Below are 20,647 nucleotides of genomic sequence, written 5' to 3' on the forward strand. Positions count from 1 at the left end.
TTTGTAGAGCTGGGTTTGTGGAAAGATATTGTGTAAATTTGGTTTTGTCATGGAATGTCTTGGTTTCTCCATCTATTGTGATTGAGAGTTTTGCTGGGTATAGTAGTCTTGGCTGACATTCGTGTTCTCTTAGAGTCTGAATGAGATCTGCCCAGGATCTTCTAGCTTTCATGGTCTCTGGTGAGAAGTCTGGTGTAATTCTGATAGGTCTTCCTTTATATGTTACTTGGCCTTTTTCTCTTACTGCCTTTAATATTCTTTCTTTGTTTAGTGCATTTGGGGTTTTAATTATTATGTGGCGAGAGGTATTTCTGCTCATATCCAATCTGTTTGGAGTTCTGTAGGCTTCTTGTATATTCATAGGCATCTCTCTTTAAGTTGGGAAAGTTTTCTTCCATAATTTTGCTGAAGATATTTGCTGGCCCTTTCAGTTGTAAATCTTCACTCTCATCTATACCTATAATCCTTAGGTTTGGTCTTCTCATTGTATCCTCGATTTCCTGGATTTTCTGGGATACAAGCTTTTTGCATTTTGCATTTTCTTTGACTGTTGAGTCAATGCTTTCTATGGTATCTTCGGCATCTGAAATTCTTTCTTCCATCTCTTGTATTCTGTTGTTTATATTTGCATCTATGGCCCCTGATTTCTTCTCAAGGTTTTCTATCTCCAAAGTTCTTTCCCTTTGTGATTTCTTAGTTGTTACTACTTCTGTTTTTAGATCCAGGATGGTATTGCTCAGTTCAATCATTTGTTTGTTTGTGTTTTCCTGTAATTCTTTAAGAGATTTTTGTGTTTCCTCTTTCATGACTTCTGCCTCTTGACTCAAGTTCTCCTGCATTCTTTTAAGGTTTTTTTTTTTTTTTTTTTTTTTTTTTTTTTTTTACGTTTCTTCTTTATTGGCTTCTATCTCTTGAGCCTTATTCTCCTGCATTTCTTTAAGTGATTTTTGTGTTTCCATTATATGGGTTTCTAGCTTATTCATGTTCCCCTGTATTTCTTTAAGAGATTCATTTATGTCCTTTTTGTGTTCTTATAGCAGCATCATGATCAGTGATTTTAAATCCAAATCTTGTTTCTCTGGTGTGTTGGCATAACCAGGACTTGCTGATGTTGGAGAGTTTGGTTCAGATGCTGCCATACTGCCTAGATTTCTGTTAGTAGCGTTCCTGCGTTTGCCCTTTGCCATCTTGTTCTCTGGAGTTAGTCTTGTCCCTGGCTGGTGTTTGGGTCTCCTGAGGGGCTCTGGGGCTATTACTGCAACACTATATGGCTGGGTTTCCCCTGTAGCAGATTGCTGATGTGCTGTCCTCCTCTTGGGTGCCCTTGCAGTTCTAGTGTGCTTTGCCCCAGATTGTGTCTGTGAACCAGATGGAGCCCGTTTGCACCTTCAGGGAGTGCTGATGGTGTATGCTGCCGGGACCTTTTCTGCATGCTGATCACTCTGCTGGGCAGCCGATCTCCCATCCGGGTTGGTGCACACAAGGCTAGCCTGGCTGCTCAGGCCCTGGGTCCAGGTAAAAGCCTGGGAGGCCAAGGTCCGAGCAAAGTTCCCCTCAGGCTATAACTGTTAATTGGGTCTGTCAGGTGGCCAGGATGGCAGGCGTGTGTGCTCGCACTCTCTGAAAGTGCTGGGAGAGTCTGCTGGGCTAACAACCTCCTGGGTGGTTTGACACACAGATGGCCCACCGAGCCACCCAGTTCTTGGGGTCAGTCCAGGTCCTGTTGGGGCCTAGACCCCTGATATATTATCCTCAGGCTATGCCTGTTAGCTGGCTTTGCCTGCTAGAGCTCTCTGGCGTCCTGTAGGCAAAATGGCAGCGCGTGTGCCGGCCTGGGCAAAAAAACCTCCTGGCTGGGTTGGCCCCCTGTTGCGACGTTGGCCTTGGGTTATGTTTGTGTACCTCAGTCTGTCTGATCTCTCTGGAGTCCGAAACCAAGATGGAGGTGAGTCTCTCCTTACTGGCGGGAGGCAGAGTTCTGATGTGGTTTCTGTGCGGTGAAAGGCACCGTAAATCCGCAGCTGCTTGCAGCCCGGCTGGCCAGCGAAGGTCAGTGGTCGTGGGCACAGGGCCTAACTGGACCCTGTGTCGCCTTGGTTCCACTGCTGATGGCCCTTCGGCTGGACCAGCCACTGCTGCACTGCTGCCACCGCCGCCCTGGAGCTGTTTTCTTAATGACTTAGTTATAGTTTCTATTGCTGCGATGGAACACCATGACCAACAAGTCAGTTGGGCAGGAAAGAGTTTATTTGGCTTATACTTCTGTATCACTGTTCATCATCAAAGGAGATTGGGTCAGAAACTCAAACAGAACAGGAAACTGGAGGCAGGAGCTGATGCAGAGGACATGGAGCAGGCTTCTTACTGTCTTCTTCTTCATGGATTGCTCACTCTGCTTTCTTAGAGAAGCCAGGACTAGCCCAGAGATAAAACCAAAAACCACGAGCTAGGCCATCCCCTATCAGCCACTAATTAATAAAATGCATTATACAGCATTTTTCACAATCTGAAAGGAGGTTACCTAGCTTGTGTCAAGATGACATAAAACCATCTAGAATACTTGGGGTGTGTGTGTGTGTGTGTGTGTGTGTGTGTGTGTTAGTTCTTTATATATTTTGGTTATTAGTCCACAGTTGGTGTGTATTTGGTAAAAACAAACAAACAAAACCATATTTTCCCATTCTGTAGCTTACCATTTTGTCCAAATGACAATGTCCTTTGCCTTGCAGAAACTTTTCAGTTCTATATGGTCCCATTTATTGTTTTCGGAGCCTGTGCCAACGATGTTCTGTTTGAAAGTCTTTCCCTGTGCTAAGGAGTTCAAAGCTATTTCCCACTTTCTCTTCTGATAGAACAGAAGTGTACCTTGACCATGTTGAAGTCTTTGATCCATTTGAAGTTGAGTTTTTGTGTAGGGTGATAAGTAGGACTATATTTAGGTTCTTCCACATGCGTCCATCCAGTTTGACCAACCCAATTTGTTGAAAATGCTGTCTTTTTTTTCTAGTATGTATTTGTGGCCTCTTTATAAAAAATCAGGTGTCTATAGATGTGTGGATTTATAGATGTGTAGTGTTCAATTCCTTCTACTTATCAACATACCAGTTTTTACACCAATTCCATTTTTATTTCTATAACTCTGTAGTGTATTTTAAGGTAAGGGATAGTACTAACTCCTGCGGTTCTTTTATTTCTCAGGAGTGTGTGTGTGTGTGTGTGTGTGTATTTCCATATGAAGTTGAAAATTGTTCTTTGAAGATCTATGAAAAATGGGTCATGTTGGGTTTTTGATGGGGATTGCATTGAGTCTGCAGACTGCTTTTGGTAAGATGACCATTTTCACGACTTTAATCTACTGATCCATGAGCAAGGGAGATCTTTCCATCTTCTGAAATTCTCTTCAGTTTCTTTCTTCAATGCATCGAAGTTTTAATAATACAAGTCTTTACCTTCCTTGCTTATAGCTACTCCAAGATATTTTATTGGATGTTGTTGCGAAAGGTGCTGTTTCCTGATTTCTCTATTAGTTTATTTGTTATTTGTATACTGAAGAGTTACTGAGTTAATTTTGGATCTCCCTACTTTGCTGCAAGCATTTATCAGCTGTAAAAGTTTCCTGGTGGATTTTTTGGGCTCCTTATGTACAGCATCATATTATCTGCAAATAAAGATACTTTAACTTCTTCAATGTGCACCCCTCTGATCTCCTTCAATTGTCTTATTGCTCTAGCTAAGACTACAAGTCTCCATTGAGCAGTCCGTTGTACTTCTACTGGGATGGCCTTTAGATGTTTCTTGGTCTTTTTCCTTTACAGCTTTTAATATTCTTTGTTGTTATTTATGTTTAATGTTTTGATGCTAATTTTCATGTTTTGGTTTAGTCTGTTTGGTATTCTGTATGTTTCTTGTACCTAATAGGCTGCTCCTTCTTACGTTTAGGGACATTTTCTTCTATGATTTTGCTGAAAATATTTTCTGGGTGCTTTGAGCAGGGTTTCTTCTCCTTTCTCTATTCCTATTATTAATAGATTTGCTCTTTTCATAATGTTCCAGAATTCTTGCATCTATTGTATCAGGAGTGCTTTAGATTTAGCATGTTTTATGACAGAGGTATCCATTTTTTCTATCCTGTCTTTAATGCCTCAGAGACTCTCTTATATTTCTTATATTCTTTTGGTAAGGCTTGCCTCTGAGGTTTCTGTTCAAGTTTCCATTTTTTTTATTTCCATTTTTCCTCTAGTTTGGGATATGTTTCAAACAAATTTATATTTCCACTTTCAAGTCTTTAATGGTTTTATTCTTATTCTTCTACCATTTCATGGATTTTTAAGGAATTTATTGATTTCTCTTTAATGACCTATATCATATTCATAAAATATTTTTTAAGGTCTTTATCTAGTGATATTTTGTTCTATGTTATAGTATTTCGGACCCTGTGGTAGGATTTCTGAGCTTTAGTGGAGACATAGTCCTGGCTGTTATTGATTTTGTTTTAAATACTGATATCTAGGCATCTGGGTTTGGGAAGATTGTAATTCTAGGTCCTGATATCTGGGCCTTGTATTTTTTGGGTGGGTATTTTGTTCCTTGGTTTCTGTGGCTCTCAGTTGGATGGTGTTTTGTTCCTGGGTTGTTGCCCTCTCTCATTCTTAGAAGGATGTGTTATCTGAATGTTGCCAGGGAGCAAATTCTTTTAGGCACTTTATAGGTATGGTCACTGGAGTTCCCGGGTATGATGCGCTTCTAGGTATTGGGAGCTGACACTTAGGAATGGGGATAGTCTAGAAGGACTGGGGATGGGGAAATACACAGGAGGGAAGAAAGCAGAGCTTTCCTCTCTTCCAAGTTTCAATGTTTATAAATGATTGCCCAATATATTAAAAAACTATCAATGGCAGCTTCATCCTAGAGAATCTTTACAACTATAGACTGCTTTCCCAGAGTCTAGCCAACCCTTGTCCCTGTGCTGTGATAATAAATACAGCCAGCGAGGCTCTGTGCTGAGGTGTCACTTGGTGGCACTCTATCAGATAAACTTTCTGACCCCAGCTTTTGTCTGTCTATTGTTTCTTCAGTATCTGTCATTGTTTTATTCCTTCATTGCCCATAGCCATGGTTCCAGGAGTCAAGCTATGGTGGCGATAGCATGACATGATGTGGTTTCCAGGACTATTCAAGTCTTCTCTTCATTCCACAAGCAAGTAAGCTTTTTTAAAGATATATTTGTTTTATGTACACGAGTACACTGTTGCTGAAGAGGGCATCAGATCCCGTTACCCATGGTTGTGAGCTACCATGTGGTTGTTGGGAATTGAACTCAGGACCTCTGAAAGAGCAGCCAGGGCAGGGAACAAGAGACAGGAGATAAAGGATGAGGGAGAAGGGGAGAGGAATAAGGGAAAGGGGGAATAGATGTTTGCCCTGGAGGACTGTGGATAGAGAGGCAATATCAGCAGACTGTAGGCAAACGGCAGTTAATTAATGAAAGTCCTGTGTTAGGGTGAATTGGTTTATTTTGATTGGGCATATTAATTAGGTGAGGCAGTGATAACTTTTGGTTGCTAAACTTCATTACTTTGGTAGTCAGCCTGAAGAAGAGGAAGTGGACAATTAAGGGAATAAACCCCGATAGCGAGCTATAGGAATGCAATATAACAGTTTTTAGGAAGGAAGAGGGAACGCAGGGAGGGCAAGGCTTGTCCTAGCTATCCCTTCACATTTAAAGGATGGACAGAATTCAGGTGGAGTAAAGAAAGAAGGTTGAAAGTTTATTGGTTTACAAGAAACATTTCAATGAGGATTCCCCAACAACAACAAATAACAAGAAAAAGATGTCACAGAAGCTGTCCGCGTTTTGAGCCGAGGTTAGCTGGGGGACACGGAAGAGGAAAACGGTCAGAGGAGGAAATGGGTGTCTTGGGACAGAAGCGCTGAAGGGATGACAACGACAGTCTGTTTAGATTAATGCTGTGGCCAGCGAGGCAGAAGCAGAAGAGGTGAGAAATTCCAGGTAAAGGTGCCCTGAGGCCCTGCAGTGACTGAATGAAAACTTGGCCAGGTGGGGGCAGCAGACACTCATCGATTGCTGGAAACAGCAGGACCTCTGATGGAGTTGGGTTGAATCTATGGGTGTTCACATCCTAGAGGGGAAACAATTATAGCCAACCACGGAGTGGGACCTTGGTAATGGGATCACCTCGACCGCAGATTTTTAGATGGCAATAACTCAAGGTTTCTATGAAGATAGAGACAAGGGTGAGAGCGAATAGGACCAAGACACTAGGGATTTTGGAGAAATGATGCAGAGGGGCAGAGTGTAGGGTAAGCGGGCAATGGGTATGGAAACGGAAGAGGTGGGGATATAAAATTCGAAGTATCACAATGGAAAGAAGTCGACGATAGGCCGGTCATTTACAAAGAAGACACGGGAGACGAAGAAATATTTTTTAACCTCAACATCCTACTAAACGGGAGATCAGTGGGATTATACCACGAGGAGAATACAGGAAGGAGACAGAGATGGAAGGGTGTTTCTGAGAGGATTTGGGATATGAACAAGGCTGCTTGTGGGCAATAGGATAGATCTTGTGGTTCTTTAGTAAGAGTACCAAGTCTGACTCATAGGCCTGCACTTCCAGTCCCTGTGCAGTCTTCAACTCCTTGCAGTATACTCAATAAACTTATTATACTCTTTTTTAAAAAAACAGAGTGCCTATATTGGACAAACTAAGCTATATTTTAATACTCATTAGTTATTTAGAAAGCTTAAATCATTACCCAAGACACATGCGGAATTGTGTGTGTGGTGTGTACAGAGATTATGAGGTGAGTTCTCCAGAGAACCCTTGACATACTAATCACTTTCGCCTTATCGATGAGCATGGAACTCCGAGTTACCGTCTCTGCTGTTTTCACTTTGCACTCTCTTTCTCAGACACGGGTTATTTCTGTATTTTGTTTGTGTATTACATTTCAGGTGCAGTGGATTGAACCTGGGCCTCGTGCATGTTATGCAAATGTGAACTACTGAGTTCTCTCCCCAGACAATTTTTTAAAAACTGTTGATCCTGAGAAAGGGTCTTGTTAATATTCCTGGGCTAGCTTTGAACTGTGGTCCTTCTGCCTCAGCCTTCCTAGCAGCTAGACTTACAGGTTTGTGTCATTAGGCTTAATCCTTTTAAACACCTAAAATGTTATTAATTATATAAAGTATTTTTCCTTTGTTGTAAGAGTTCTTTAGAATTGAGAATGCAGAACACCTAATAACTACTTTCAGCACTGCCTTAGTTTTCTTTTAAAGATATTGTTTTAGGTACGTTTTCCCCCTTGCAGGTTCATGTATTTGAGTACTTGGTACCCATTTGATGAAACTGTCTGGGAAGGACTAGGAGGTGTGGTCTTATTGGAGGAGGTGTGTCACTGAAGGCAGGCTCTGAGGTTTCAAAAGATTCTTCTATTCCCAGTGTTCTTTCTGAGGTTCTTGTTTGTGGATCAAAATGTCAGTTCTCAATGCTGCTCCAGTGTTCTGCCTGCCTGCCTAAATAAACTCCATTCTATACTATACCTTCCTATGGATGGTCCCCTCAGGGGGAAGGGATGCTTCAGCATGGGCCCCTCCTTCCCTTACACCTGACCAAACCTCACATCCACCAAACGTATTCCTTCCTCTCCTTATTTTTATAAGACACAGCACACCCACCCCTAGCAAAAAGGAAGAAAGAAAAATAAATAAGTAAATAAATAATAAATATACAAATAAATAAATCAATATAAGAGAGAGAAAGAAAAAAGAAAAAAGCAAGAAAAACAAAAGAAGTCCATTGTGTGTTGTTCATATACTCACTGGAGCCTGGTCAAACTCCCAGTGGCCAGTCCCCTAAAGAAAACTGAGTCCTCCTCCACCCCCACACCCCTCCCTGCCTTAAGCCATCAACAGTGGAGAGCTTCACTTCAGCATCCTCATTGTTTTTAGGCAATTATTATTATTATTATTATTATTATTATTATTATTTTTACAATCTAGCAGTTGTCCCCCTCCTGGTCTCCCCTCCCACCATTCCTCATCCCATTCCTCCTCCTCCCTGTCTCCTAGAGGATGCTCCTCCACTCCCAGGCCTCCCCTTTCCCTGGGGCCTGAGGTCTCTCGGGGGTTAGGTGCATCTTCTCACACTGAGGCCAGATCAGGCAGTCCTCTGCTGTGTATGTGTCGGGGGTCTCGGACCAGCAACCTGGGTGGTAGCTCAGTGTCTGGGTGGGAGCTCCCAGGAGTCCGGGTTACGTGAGACACCTCGTCTCACCAGTGTCTGGTGGGAGCTCCCAGGAGTCTGGGTTACGTGAGACAGCTCATCTTCCTATGGGGTTGCTCTCCTCAGCGTCTTCCACATTTCTCCTAATTCAATCACAGAGGTCTCAGATTTTAGTCCAATGGTTGGGTGTAAGTATCTGTGTCTATCTCAGTCAGCTGCTGGTTGGGCCTCTAAGAGAACAGTCATGTTAGGCCCCTGTCTGTAAGCACACCATAGCATCAGTAATAGTGTTAGTTCTTGGTGTCCCCATGAGATGTATCCCCAGTTGGGCTGGTCATTGGATCCACCTTTCTCTCAGTCTCTTCTCCATTTTGTCCCTGAAGTTCTTTTACACGGGAACACTTCTAGGTCAGAAATTTTTACTGTGGGTTGGTAACATATTCCCTCCTCCTGAGGCCCTGTCTAGCTACTGGAGGTGGACTCTTCAAGTTTCCTCTCCCCACTGTTGGGCATTTCATCCAAGGTCCCTTCCATTGAGTCCTGAGAGTCTCTCATCTCCCTGGTCTCTAGTAATTTCCAGAGAGTCTCCCTACCTCCCACCTTCTGAGTCGGCGTATTTCCATTCCTTCTGCTGGCCCTTTGGGTTTCTCTCCTGTCCCAACCCCCATACCTGATCCTGTATCCCATCCCCTCCCCCACCCGAGTTTCTCCCACCCTCTGCCTCCTGTGATTATTTTCTTTCCCCTTCTAAGTGGTATTAAAGCATCCTCACTTGGCCTTTCTGCTCATTAAATGTCTTAAATTCTGTGGGCTGTATCTTATGTATTCTGTGATTTTTGGTTAATTCCACTTATTAGTGAGTATATACCATGTCTGTCCTTTGGGATCTGGGTTACCTGACTCAGGATGATAATTTCTAGTTTCATCCATTTCCCTGCAAAACCCATGATGTCCTCGTTCTTAATAGCCAAGTAGTATTCCACTATGTAAATGAACCACATTTTCTGTATCCATTCTTCATTTGAGGGACAGTGGGTTGTTTCCAGTTTCTGGCTATCACAAACAAGGCTGCTGTGAACATAGTGGAACAGGTTTCGTTATGGTATGGCACAGCATATTTTGGGTATATGCCTGAGTGGTACAGCTGGGTCTTCAGGAAGGTCTATTTCCAATTTTTAAGAGTTCTCTTTGATGTCTTCCTTTTTAGTCTTTTTACTTTGCAGGCAGGCTGTGGTGGAGTGAGGTAGGGGTTGTTACAGAAGTATTCTATGTCCCTCTTCCTCAACTGTGAGTCTGTAATCATTGATACTATTACAAAAGTAGCTTCCTTGCTCTTTACAGTCAGCAGAACATAGATCCTGGGCTTCTACGTGGTTTCTGGCAACAGCATGGCCCACGAACATCCACCTGGCCTCCAGCATTAGCATATGCCAAGGACCTCTGCTTGGTCTCCAAGTGGCAGACATCTTGGACATCAACCTGGCCCTCTGCCAAAGCACAGCTAAGGACTAGCATGGCCTCTAGGAGAAGTATGGACCACGGAGGTCTTTCATTTCAGTAAATGAACTGTTCCTCATCTTGAACATCCTGCTCAGAGCCAAAGTGGTTGTGTGGCTGGGCATCTTGTTGATGGTAAGGGGCAACTCTGCTCAAGTTTCAGACTGCTGCACACCACCCTGCCAACCCTTTCAGGTAACAACCTGTTCTTCCATTGACTACCTCCATCGGCCACAGTCTTCTCTCACACCTGTCACAGTTAAGTGTCTAGTTCCGGCTCTTCCACTGCTCTATTCTCACCACCTTTCCCACCTCTCCAGCATATATTCGTCCATCTTAGTAGCATTGGAAGCTGTAGGATTCCCCCCCCCCAACATCTTTACATGCAAATGTTCATTGCAATGAGTCATCGGACTGGTTCAAGGCCTCTGGCTTCTGTCATACCATGAATTCTGGACCATTACTGAGACTGTTCTCGATGTTGCCTATGGAGATCTTGTGGTTCTGGTTCTGCAGGATGGGCTCCTTCACGTATTCCATCAGCTCACACACAGAGTAGATTTTTGGGTGGACCAACTCTGGGCCTGGATTGTAGCCGAGTTGGTCAGCTCAGAGTCTGCTGACCACTGCCAATAGACCAAGCAGAATATAACATTTTTAAAAGGAGGAAAGAAAATGCAGCTCAATGGAAGAGTGCTTGCTTAATATCAGGTCCCAAGTACAGGAAAAAAACATACTTGGCCAGACTTTTGTTTGATGTGTATGAATGTTTGCCTGCATGCATGTCTGTGCACCAGGTGCATGACTTGTGCTCATGGAGGCCAGGACGGAGAGTTGGATCCCCTGGAACTGCAGGAAAGGAAGGCTGTGAGCTGCTCTGTGGGTGCTGGGAGCTGAATCCAAATTCTTTGTAAGAGCAGCAGGTTTTCCTAACTGCTGAGCCATCTTTTCAGGCCTGGAAAATGGGTTGATACTGATAGCAAGACCTATTTTCTACATTTCATTATGAATACTGCAGTATAACTTAAAGTATTAATTCAGCATGCTATATGCAGGTGTTTCCTTTCTGTGTCTTGTTTGTTTGTTTGTTTGTTTTTGGCTATTTTCCTTGCTCATCGATTTTATTTTTTCAGCCAAAACATTTCTCTGTCAAACATGGTTTCTATCTGCTTCTTCCACTTGTGTGTTGGAGGGGATCCACACAAACCTTTCCTGCTTCTATGACCTTCCAATTCTACTATTCCTCTTGTGGTCAAAACAAATTGTAAGGAATCTGGATCAATAGCCAGGAATTCAACTCAAATCTTTTCAGTTGATGGATACTTTGACCACAAGAGGAAAGCTGAGTTGAAAAGTCAGAGAAACAGAAAGTTTCATCCTCCAAATAGTGCACTGCTCGTTGGGTTTGGGGGGGTGGAGTTCACCTGCCATTACACTTGCTATCAAGGTCTAACCATGAGGAAAGGTCGAGGTCACCGTATCTTAGAATCCTTCTGGCCATCAATTCCATTCCTGATCCTTGATTTGCTAGCACTTTGTGGATCTTTTCAGTTACCTTTAGGCTGAATCAATTCTTTTATTAGTTCATTGGCAGAATGTTTTTTTTTTTCCAGATTTTTCTAAAGGTCCTTGGCTCTGAAAGAAGGATTTATTATCACTTGTTAATTTAAACTGAAAAAGGCAAACTAGAATAAAATAATTTTCAATTTTTCATGGATATTAACAGGAGAAATTTGGTAACAAAAATGTCCTGGAATAACATAACCACACTGCTCTTTAACGCTTGCCATTAATGTGGTTTGTAACAATACCAAATTAAATCCATTAAAATATTATTTTAGGCAAATAATTTCCTTAAAATTAAGTAAAAGGAAAAACTCCATTTAAAGGCATACATATGGGAGTACTTCTTATTTGTGTGGTAGTGAGGCCTGGAAATGAGCAAAACATTCTAGGCTATTGTCTTTTTTTATTTCATAGTTGTTACACAGAAATCCTGTGTCTGTGAGACAACAGCACACGTTCTCACACTCTTGTGTTTTACCAACATGCAAATCCTGATGTGCTCAACACCATTAATAAACGTTACAGACCAATGCAACAGTAATGTGTTTATTACATGTCTAGAGCACAGATTCACCAGTGGGAAAAACTCCCTCCTCCTGAAAACTCCTTCCCTTGAATATTCTAGTGAGAAGCAAGAATAGGTAACTAAGTAAAATATGGTGTGCTAAGGATCATGGGGATGAAAAAATGCAGGAGCAGCTTGGGAGTTTTGGCTTGGTTATGTTACAGTTTCAAACAAGGCTGCTGGGAAAGGTTACATAAAAATGAGCTGACTCATTGGTCCTGGTGAGGCCATGCATTTCTTGCAGCAATGGAAGGCAAGCGATGGCTCCTACCAGCTCCCTGTAGTGCTCCAAACAAGGTTGGAAGTGTGCCTGGCCTTTTCAAAGACGAAGGACCAAAAGGCCAGTGTGACTGGAACTGACTAACTAGGGAGTGAGTAAATAGAAAATTTAAATCCTAGCGGTATAGAGACTTTGAGTTGTTCAATAACAGGATGCTACTGAGGATTTGTCAAGCAGAGGAACGGCATTATCTAATTACGGCCCAGGTAGATCATAACTGAGGTTCAACATGGCCAGAGGCAAGAACAGAGATATGATAGCTATCAAGTAGAAGGAGATAATTATGGTACAGGGTGTGGGAGAGAGAATGTTTGATGCCTGCATGATTTTGGTGGTGGTGCCATTAGGATTTGCTGAAGAATTAAAAATGTAACAGGAAGGGGGAAAAAAAAGGACAAGGAGCTATCAGCTCTTGAAAATAGTTACTTTCTTCTTCTTTTTTTTTTAATCACCTCTATGCAAGTTTAGACTTGTGAACAACTAAATTTCTCGTTTTCACCTCACATTGTTTAATGAAAACCCGCAGGATCGTGGCGTTAGGGGGAAAATGCACTTAAAATTCCTCCAAGGTTCTTACACAGCCAACTTGACCTGGACCAACGAAGTCCACCAGCCACGGCTCACTTGTGTTCTTACCGGGAAGAGGCCACACTTGCAGTGTATAAACTCCGAAGTACAGCAGCACTGTGCAAAGGACGTGGGCTGTCGAGAGGGGGGTGTGAACCCCACGCTGCTTCAGAAGCCCTAACGCTCTGGGTTAACCAAGCAAGGCTTTTTGGAGGAGACTGAGTTTGATGTAGCCTTTCTCAGATCTTTCATAAGAAGGAACTGGTGAATGGAAATGACGAGTTAGTTCTGAAAGTAACAGACAACTCGCTTGTGTGAGCAAGACTTAGCTTATACAGCATCTCTGTAGGAAACTCGAGATATTGCAACGATTCCTCAACAGTCGCGCCCTTAAAAAAAAAAAATTTTTTTCAGGGATTCCGGAAGGACAGGATTCTATGACGGACCAATCCGGATGAAGGTCTTGTACTCACTTCCGCCCGATTCGTGGTTCGCCCGTAGGCGACTTCCCAGTGGGGGCGGAGCCACGGCGACCTTCTGCGCAGGCGCGCGGGTTCGAGCACGCGCGGCGCAATGCCGGGGAAGCATGTTTCCAGAGTCAGGTCTTTATATAGGCGAATCTTGCAGCTACATCGGGCTCTGCCCCCGGACCTCAAAGCCCTGGGTGATCAGTACGTGAAGGACGAATTTAGGAGACATAAGACTGTTGGTCCTGGCGAGGCCCAGCGTTTCTTGAAGGAATGGGAGGCAAGTGATGCCCCCTCCCTGACCCCTTGTCCCGGACCCTTGGTTCCCCTGGTTTTCAGTTCAGACGCCAGCTTCCTAGCTGCTCTCCATTGTCCTTGCGCGACCTGAACTAGACCGAAGTTTGTCAAGTAGCGCGCCAAACTCCTTCGAGAATCCCTCAGCTCCCCCCACAGGCTCGCTGCTTGCGCAGGTTCCCCGGCGTTCAGATCCACTTTCTGAGAGTCCTGAGGGTGCCAGGTATTGGAGAGAGAAGGGTGGGGCGTCTCAGAAGTCACTGCACCCCCGACTGTTCAGTGCTCCCAAAGTTCGCCGGCGGCGTTTGTCCTTTGCGTTGCCTTTGCAGGTGACAGCCGTGTAATTAACCTGATGTCATTTCTTAGCTGCCAGACTTAGAGGCTTGTTTCGATCATTTGTTCATTTTTAATTGTAGGGCCCCAGTAAGCTTTCCACTTGACAGATAAATTAACATAGAAAAGACTTAAGGATTACATTTTGTTAAGGGGAAAATGCTGGCGGGAGTTAAGCCAGGTGAAACTTGTTTTCTTCGGGCTAAGTCCTGGGAACTTTTAACACACTTTTAACTGCACTGTTGGATAATTCTTAAGCAGAGGCATGCATTTGGATTTAGTTGTTTGATTTTCTCTTTTCTTTCTTATTATTTATTTATAATAATATATAAATTATTATTATCAGAGGTTAACCCAAGGGAATGTTCTCTCTTTCCACCACATGGGTTCTGGGGATCAGAACTCAGGCTGTGCAGCTTGGCAGAAGGCACCTTTCTCTGTGAGCCATCCCTACAACCCTAATAATTTTTTTTCCCTTAAGAATGAAGGGAAAAAGAGTATTGCATGATGCTGAGAGAGTCTTGCAGGATTTCCCTCCTGAAAACTATCAGGAGGTGAAAGGAATTGGGTATTTTAAAGAAACTGCTCTGATAAAGTAGAAAGACTTTTCATACTGATAGTGGCTGAAGTGATGTTTACCTTTAAAATAACATAAAGATTAGGCTAGGGTAAAAACATTTTCTTTGAATTCTATAATTCTTGGTAGAATTATTGAAGTTTTAAGAGAGATTAATATAACAATGATGATGACAATGATGAAATGTAGATTTTTCTTAAAAGTCTTGGTTTATTAGATGTAATTTGGTTGCCAGGAACTGGGTAGGTTTAATCTTTTTAAATGCACAGCACTTTCTTTAAATATGTAGTTGGTATTGAAATAAAAAAAAAAAGCTAGATTTAAATTCAAACCTCAGCATTTACTAAATGTTACATCAGTTAATTTCGGTTAATTTTTCTAATCGTACAGTCTATAAAATAACAGTATTTACAACAGGCATCACAATGTTAGTGTATTTATTATTTTATTTTATTCTGTTTGTTTGTGATAGTGTTTCTCTGTATCCTTGCCCACCCTGGAACTCACTTTGTAGACCAGGCTGGCCTGGAAATCAGAGATCCGCATGGCTAATGCTAGTGTATTTTAAAAAGTACTTTTTATATTGTTAATTATATCAAAGCTATAATAAAGTGTTTGTAAAGTCGTGTCTATTAAGTAAGTTTGAAAGCAGACAGAAAGACTATATATATGTGTTAAGAAGAAAGGATCCTACTTTGTGATGCTAGATTGATTGAGGTGTTATCTTCTGGGTGTCTTTACTGTTATGTCAGAGCTCTGGTTTAGGGAAAGTTTATGGATCAGAAGTTCATATAGCTGACAGTTTGATCCTCATTGTGGCATGTTGCGAGAGTAAGTGGAAACTTTAAGCAGTGGGCCCCAGTGTGAGGCCATCAGCGCATTGAGGGTAGAACTGATGGTGGGGATTAATGTAGCTTCAAGAGTCTTGGGAATTCTGGTTGTTGTAATAAAAATAAACACAAAGAAAATCCACAGCCTGCCTCAGTGCAGTGACACAGGCTTGTAATTTTATGTATCGGAGGGCCAAAGGCAAGGGACTTGGAAGTTTAAGGGTAGCCTATGTATTTTATGAAGACTTAATCTCAAAATAAAACACAAGAGACTGTGGTAATGGGTAGGCAGTTTAGTGATGGAGTACTTGCCTTGTATGTTTGAGCATGCGTGAACACACACACACACACACTCATCCCCAAACCTCTCTTACTTCCTGCCCAGCCATGTGACATATGATCATTCCTTCTTACACACACTCCCACCATGATGCAGTCAAGAGATTTCTGCCAGTGCCAAGTAGTTGCTAGTGTCATGGTCTTGGAATTCCAAACTGTGAGTTAAGTAAAGGCCTCTATTTACTACACAAGGTCAGTATTTTTCCTTTTGAAATTACTAAATATTTTGGGCCAGGAACTCTGAGGCTACTACACAAGTGTTCTTTTTCTCCCTAAACTTCCCCTGATTCAGCACTCATGGCTATGTGCTGTGATTGTGTCCTTGTGCTAACTTTCTGTTTCCAATATTCCGCCTGACTGTATTAGTTGAGAGGTTTTTGTAGGGAAGAAATGTCTCCTCTACTGGTCTAGTAGTTTAACATACCTTTTGGAATGAAGACAAACTGTTCTATGGAATTGGGGCCCTGTAGTTGATGAATCAGTAGAAATTTAAACCTCGTGTTTTAACTATCAAGAGTTCATGTAACCGTTGTAACTCATCTGATGTATTATTTTTTTTGTGAGTTTTAAGTGGATCATCAGATAAAAAGAAATGACTAGGTATTGTCATGTATATTTAAAGTTTCTTTAACTTAGTATAATTGGAGTTGGATGGCATTTTGCTATTTTTCATAATTTTTATGTCTCACCTCACTTGAAGACCTCAGTTGGTTACTTTTGAGTATCACTTGTAGTTTGTTTAGCTTTCAGGAAAAAAGGAATGACTTATTGTTCCATACTACATGGACTGGACAAGAAAGGGATGGCTGTCCCAAGTGTCAGTGGGTGGCTTGTGTTCTTGGTTTATTCTGTATGTTATCCTTGGCAGCCTCTGTGTGTGGCGGTCTGTTGAATGGTGGTGGTTTATATAATAGTGATGGCATGTAAGTTATATCTTTTAAGATGTTTTAGGACCAGGTGGTGGTGGCACATACCTTTACTTCCAGCCTTAGGGAGACGGAGGCTATTGGATCTCTTGAATTCAAGTCAGCTTGGTCTACAGAGAGTTCTAGGATAGCCAGAACTACACAGAGAAATTATGTCTCAAAAAACTAAAGAAAACAACAACAACAAAAAGCTATTTTAGGCAATCATGGTCCTTAATTGCCATCTAAAAGGAATAAAGAGAAGGTATGCATCAGGGCACCCTTGCAGTATGGAATGTGTATTAATGCTTTATAAGAGGCTGGATGTCTTAAGGGTTTGCTGTGCTTTGGAATTGACCTGTTTAGGGTGATAGGGAATGACAGACACACTGACAAAATGGAGAGTGGATGGATGGTGTGTTCCAATGGAGATGTGCCAGCTGCCTGGGAACTCGGTATATTCACTATATCCAGCACCGACCTGGAGGCCAGCCTTAGGTTGTAGTTTTAAAGGCTCAAGGGCATGGTACTAGCATTGCCGTGACCCTGGCAGGTGGATGAAACCCAATAGTGGCCTCCAGAGACAGACAGGAGCGGTGGCCCCACCCCTGGCTTTAGCAAAGCAGAGATGGTGTGGGCTGGGTAACTGGGTGGACGAAAGCCTTCGGGCAGACCAACTCAGCTACTACCCAGGTCTAGTTTCAAGACATTGAGTTAGCCAACTCCAGCATCCACCTGATCTATGAACTGCTGGAGCATGGGGAGGGGCCTCAGCTGCAGGGTCTCTATGACACAGGGCAACAACAAGATATCTAGAGTCCTGGTGAAGATCCAGTATTAATAGTGTAACAGAAGCCAGAGGTCTGAAACACACTGATGACTCCTTTCAGTGAACATTTGTAAGTAAAGATTTATAAAGACCAATGGGGATACTGTGTGACATTCTGTGACTCATTGCAGCTTCCACGGTGGGTGACATTTTCTCTTTTTTGTCTTTTTATTTTTTACTTTTTCTTTAGTTGGGGAGGTTGCAAGGGCTGCCTGAGGGACAGGGAGATGAGTGGGATTGTAGTACATGGTGTGAAATTCACAAAGTTGTAGTGGTTTGAATAGGAATGCCCCCGTAGATGTATGTGCTTGAAGATTTGGTCATAGGGAGTGACATTATCAGGTGTGGCCTTGTTGGAGTAAGTGTAGTCTTGTCGGAGGAAATGTGCTACTTTGGAGGCAGCTTTGAGGTCTTCTATGCTCAAGTTATGGCCCGTGTGGAGCCACAGTCTGCTGCCTGCAGGTCCAGACACAGAGCTCTCAGCTGCTTCTTCAGCACTGCCATGGTTCCTGCTGTGATGATAATGGACTAAACCTCTGAAGCTGTAAGCCAACCCCAACTAAATGTTTTCCTTCATGAGTATTGCCATGGCCATGTGTTTTTCTTCACAGCAAGAAAATCCTAACTAAGACATATATTTAGCTTAAAAGAAGTCTTTGTACATATTGTTAAAAAACAGTGTAGGAAAACTTATAATTATAAACAGTATGTGGGGCTGGAGAGATGACCTGGTGGGTGAGACCATTTGACCACTTGTTGCTTTTGCAGACGACCCGGGCTTGGTTCCCGGCATCCTCATGGTGGTTCCCAACCACCTGTAACTCTTCTGGTCTCTGTGGGTGCTGGACACACATGTGGTTCACAGACATACATGCAAAATAAAAATCTTCTTTTAAAAGAATATTATACTATCATTTTCTGTTCCTTAATTCATTTCTTCTTTGGGGACATTATTTGTGTTGTTTGTCCAGTGTCTCACAAGTTTTGGTAATGTGTTCATATTTTTGAGTAAAGAGGCTATGGGGCTCTCCATGTGTGCAGTCATGGTTGACCATAGATCTTTGCAAGTTGAGGCCAGTCTGGTCTACAGAGCTAGTTCCAAGACAGTCAAGGCTACACAAAGTAACCTTGTCTCAAGAAAAAAAAAGTGTTACTTTAAAATGCAGTCTAATACACTGAATACTTTTATAACTGGTTTTATTTCTTTAAAGCCTGATTCAGGACTTATTCAATGAACCAAATACCAGCGTTCAGTAAGATATTTGTCCTGGCCTTTGTCCTCTTATTTTATATGCTAATCTTGGAGTTTTCATTTTGTATACATGTTGATGCCAGCTATAGCTTTGTCATTTCTTGCTGAGTTTTAGAAATGAAATGGAATTCTAAATATGCGTATCTTCAAATGAAAGTTTTGTAGGGTAACAGTGAGGTAGGATTGAAGTGGGGGGGTCCATTAATAATTTGTTTTGTCTGTGAAGATGTGTTAACATGCTCCGTCTGTGCCTTGGAAAGTTGTAGTAGGCTTAGGGAAGAGACTTGAGGTGGGCACATGCCATCCATAAATATGGTTACAAGGCCCAGTAATGGTCTTGTATTCTGGATTGGACTTTACCAAGATACCCAAAGAGGTCAGATTGCTGGTCTCAGACTCATGCTAATTAAGCATATATAATAATGAAATATAAACTGAGTTGCTAACTGTCTCTTCCTGCTGGGGAACTCATGAAGAATGTATCCTTTTCTAGAATCAGAGTATTTGCTCTCACTTCCAGGGGACCATTTCTCAGAAGTATCTCAAAAAAGTATTATTTTAGATTTTCTAAAGACTAATAAGAAGTATACAATGAATGTTACAAAACCGCCCTTTGGGATCTGGGGCTGTACCTGTTTCCCGTTATCAAATACATTAACGTGTTCGCTGGTTAAAAGAAATTGACTGTTCACATTAAGTGTAGTATCTAAAGACCGCATGTTCAGTTATGTCAGAATTTACTGCTATATATCTAAAAGCATCTTCGTTTTTCAGGATTTCTTTGACTTTAAACTTATAAAAGAGGGGTTGTGGACCTCTGTTGAGCTTCCTGGGAGACTGCATTAGTGTCTACACAGTTGCCTAATGAGCAAGAAATTCAAATAAGAGAAGCAAACGTTCCGTCAGGCCCCACTGTGTTCCCATCAGGCCCCACTGCACCTGCAGTAGCAAAGGCTCCTGAGGCTTCAGTGTCCTCTTTTTCCTAGACAGTTCTGGACTCATACCGATGTTTTCTTTCAGTCCTGTTTTTTAATGTCAGCCACTTTTGCTTGGCATTACTGCTATATCTGTTAATAGATTAAGCCGATTAACCCAGCCTTCTGGGCCTGAGAGATATCAGCTTATTCTCCTTGTCTGCAGATTTAATTAGCTTAATTCCTAAGGGAGTATCAGATTTGCCTTGTTTACAAGTTTGTGCTCTTCTTTACTCCTAAATCACTGTAATTGAGGCGTGTCTAAAGAAAAGGCATACTTTGTTTTTTAAGTTCTGAAACACTGAAGTGTTTATGCTTTATTTGTTGGTTTTTAAAATACCAGAAGTCTCTGGACTCTGGTCACTTCAGGGCACTTTACTTTGTTGCCAGTGAATAGGTCTATAAATTGCTTAAAAGTTATTCCACATAAAACAATCAAACAAACAAACAAAAACATATACGTTGTATCCTGCCTTTGTATACACAACTCAGAATGGTGGTAGACAGCAGAGCAAACACATATTTCTAAAAACAGCCACAGCAGTCACACAAGTCAAGAATACTTGTCTGGCTTCAGTATAGTTTGAACCGTGAACTCTAAAAGACATCTTGTTTAGTGAGTCATCTAAAGCACCGCCTGGAGAGTTTGTCTGTGTCACTTAGACATTTGGTACCCTGCGGCTATGTATGCATGCCTTTGGTAACTGCAGAACTTGCAGGCCTAACAATGCCTAACAGCATTTTAACTGCAGAGACACACATGCAATTGGTAACTTTAGAACACATAAGTAGTAACAACAATGAATTCTCTTAGATACTTACACTGCATTGGTAACTTTAGAACTTGTAGGTAGTAACAGTGCTTAACATTCTTAAAGAGCTCTGTAATGGTCTTTGGGTCCTTTTAGAAGGCTAAAAGAAAGGTACACAAGCCGGAATTTCTTACTGTAAAATGTTTGGATGGATGTGCACCTTTCAGGGTGCTCATAACAGCTGGCACATTTGATCAAATTGCTGATTTCTAAACACTTGTAGAAAACTGCAGTGTGATCATACTTACATTAGGAAGTTAAGAAGTAAAGGACCCACCTTTTCAGAGGGTCTACTCTGTGGATTTACACGAAAA

At 42.1% G+C, this 20,647-nt stretch overlaps 1 protein-coding gene across 1 annotated transcript in view; it reads left to right on the top strand.

The window, feature by feature from the left end:
- The first annotated feature begins 13,250 nt into the window (after positions 1–13,250).
- Positions 13,251–20,647, top strand: part of Sdhaf3 (succinate dehydrogenase complex assembly factor 3) — a 44,828-nt gene continuing 37,431 nt past the window's right edge. Inside the window, exon 1 of the mRNA XM_052173224.1 lies at positions 13,251–13,468. Coding sequence (XP_052029184.1) covers positions 13,295–13,468 — 174 coding nt within the window. The 5' untranslated portion in view covers positions 13,251–13,294. The remainder of the gene's footprint in view (positions 13,469–20,647) is intronic.

The sequence above is a fragment of the Apodemus sylvaticus genome, chromosome 2 (genome assembly GCF_947179515.1).
Source record: "Apodemus sylvaticus chromosome 2, mApoSyl1.1, whole genome shotgun sequence".
NCBI classification, from domain to species: Eukaryota; Metazoa; Chordata; class Mammalia; order Rodentia; family Muridae; genus Apodemus; species Apodemus sylvaticus.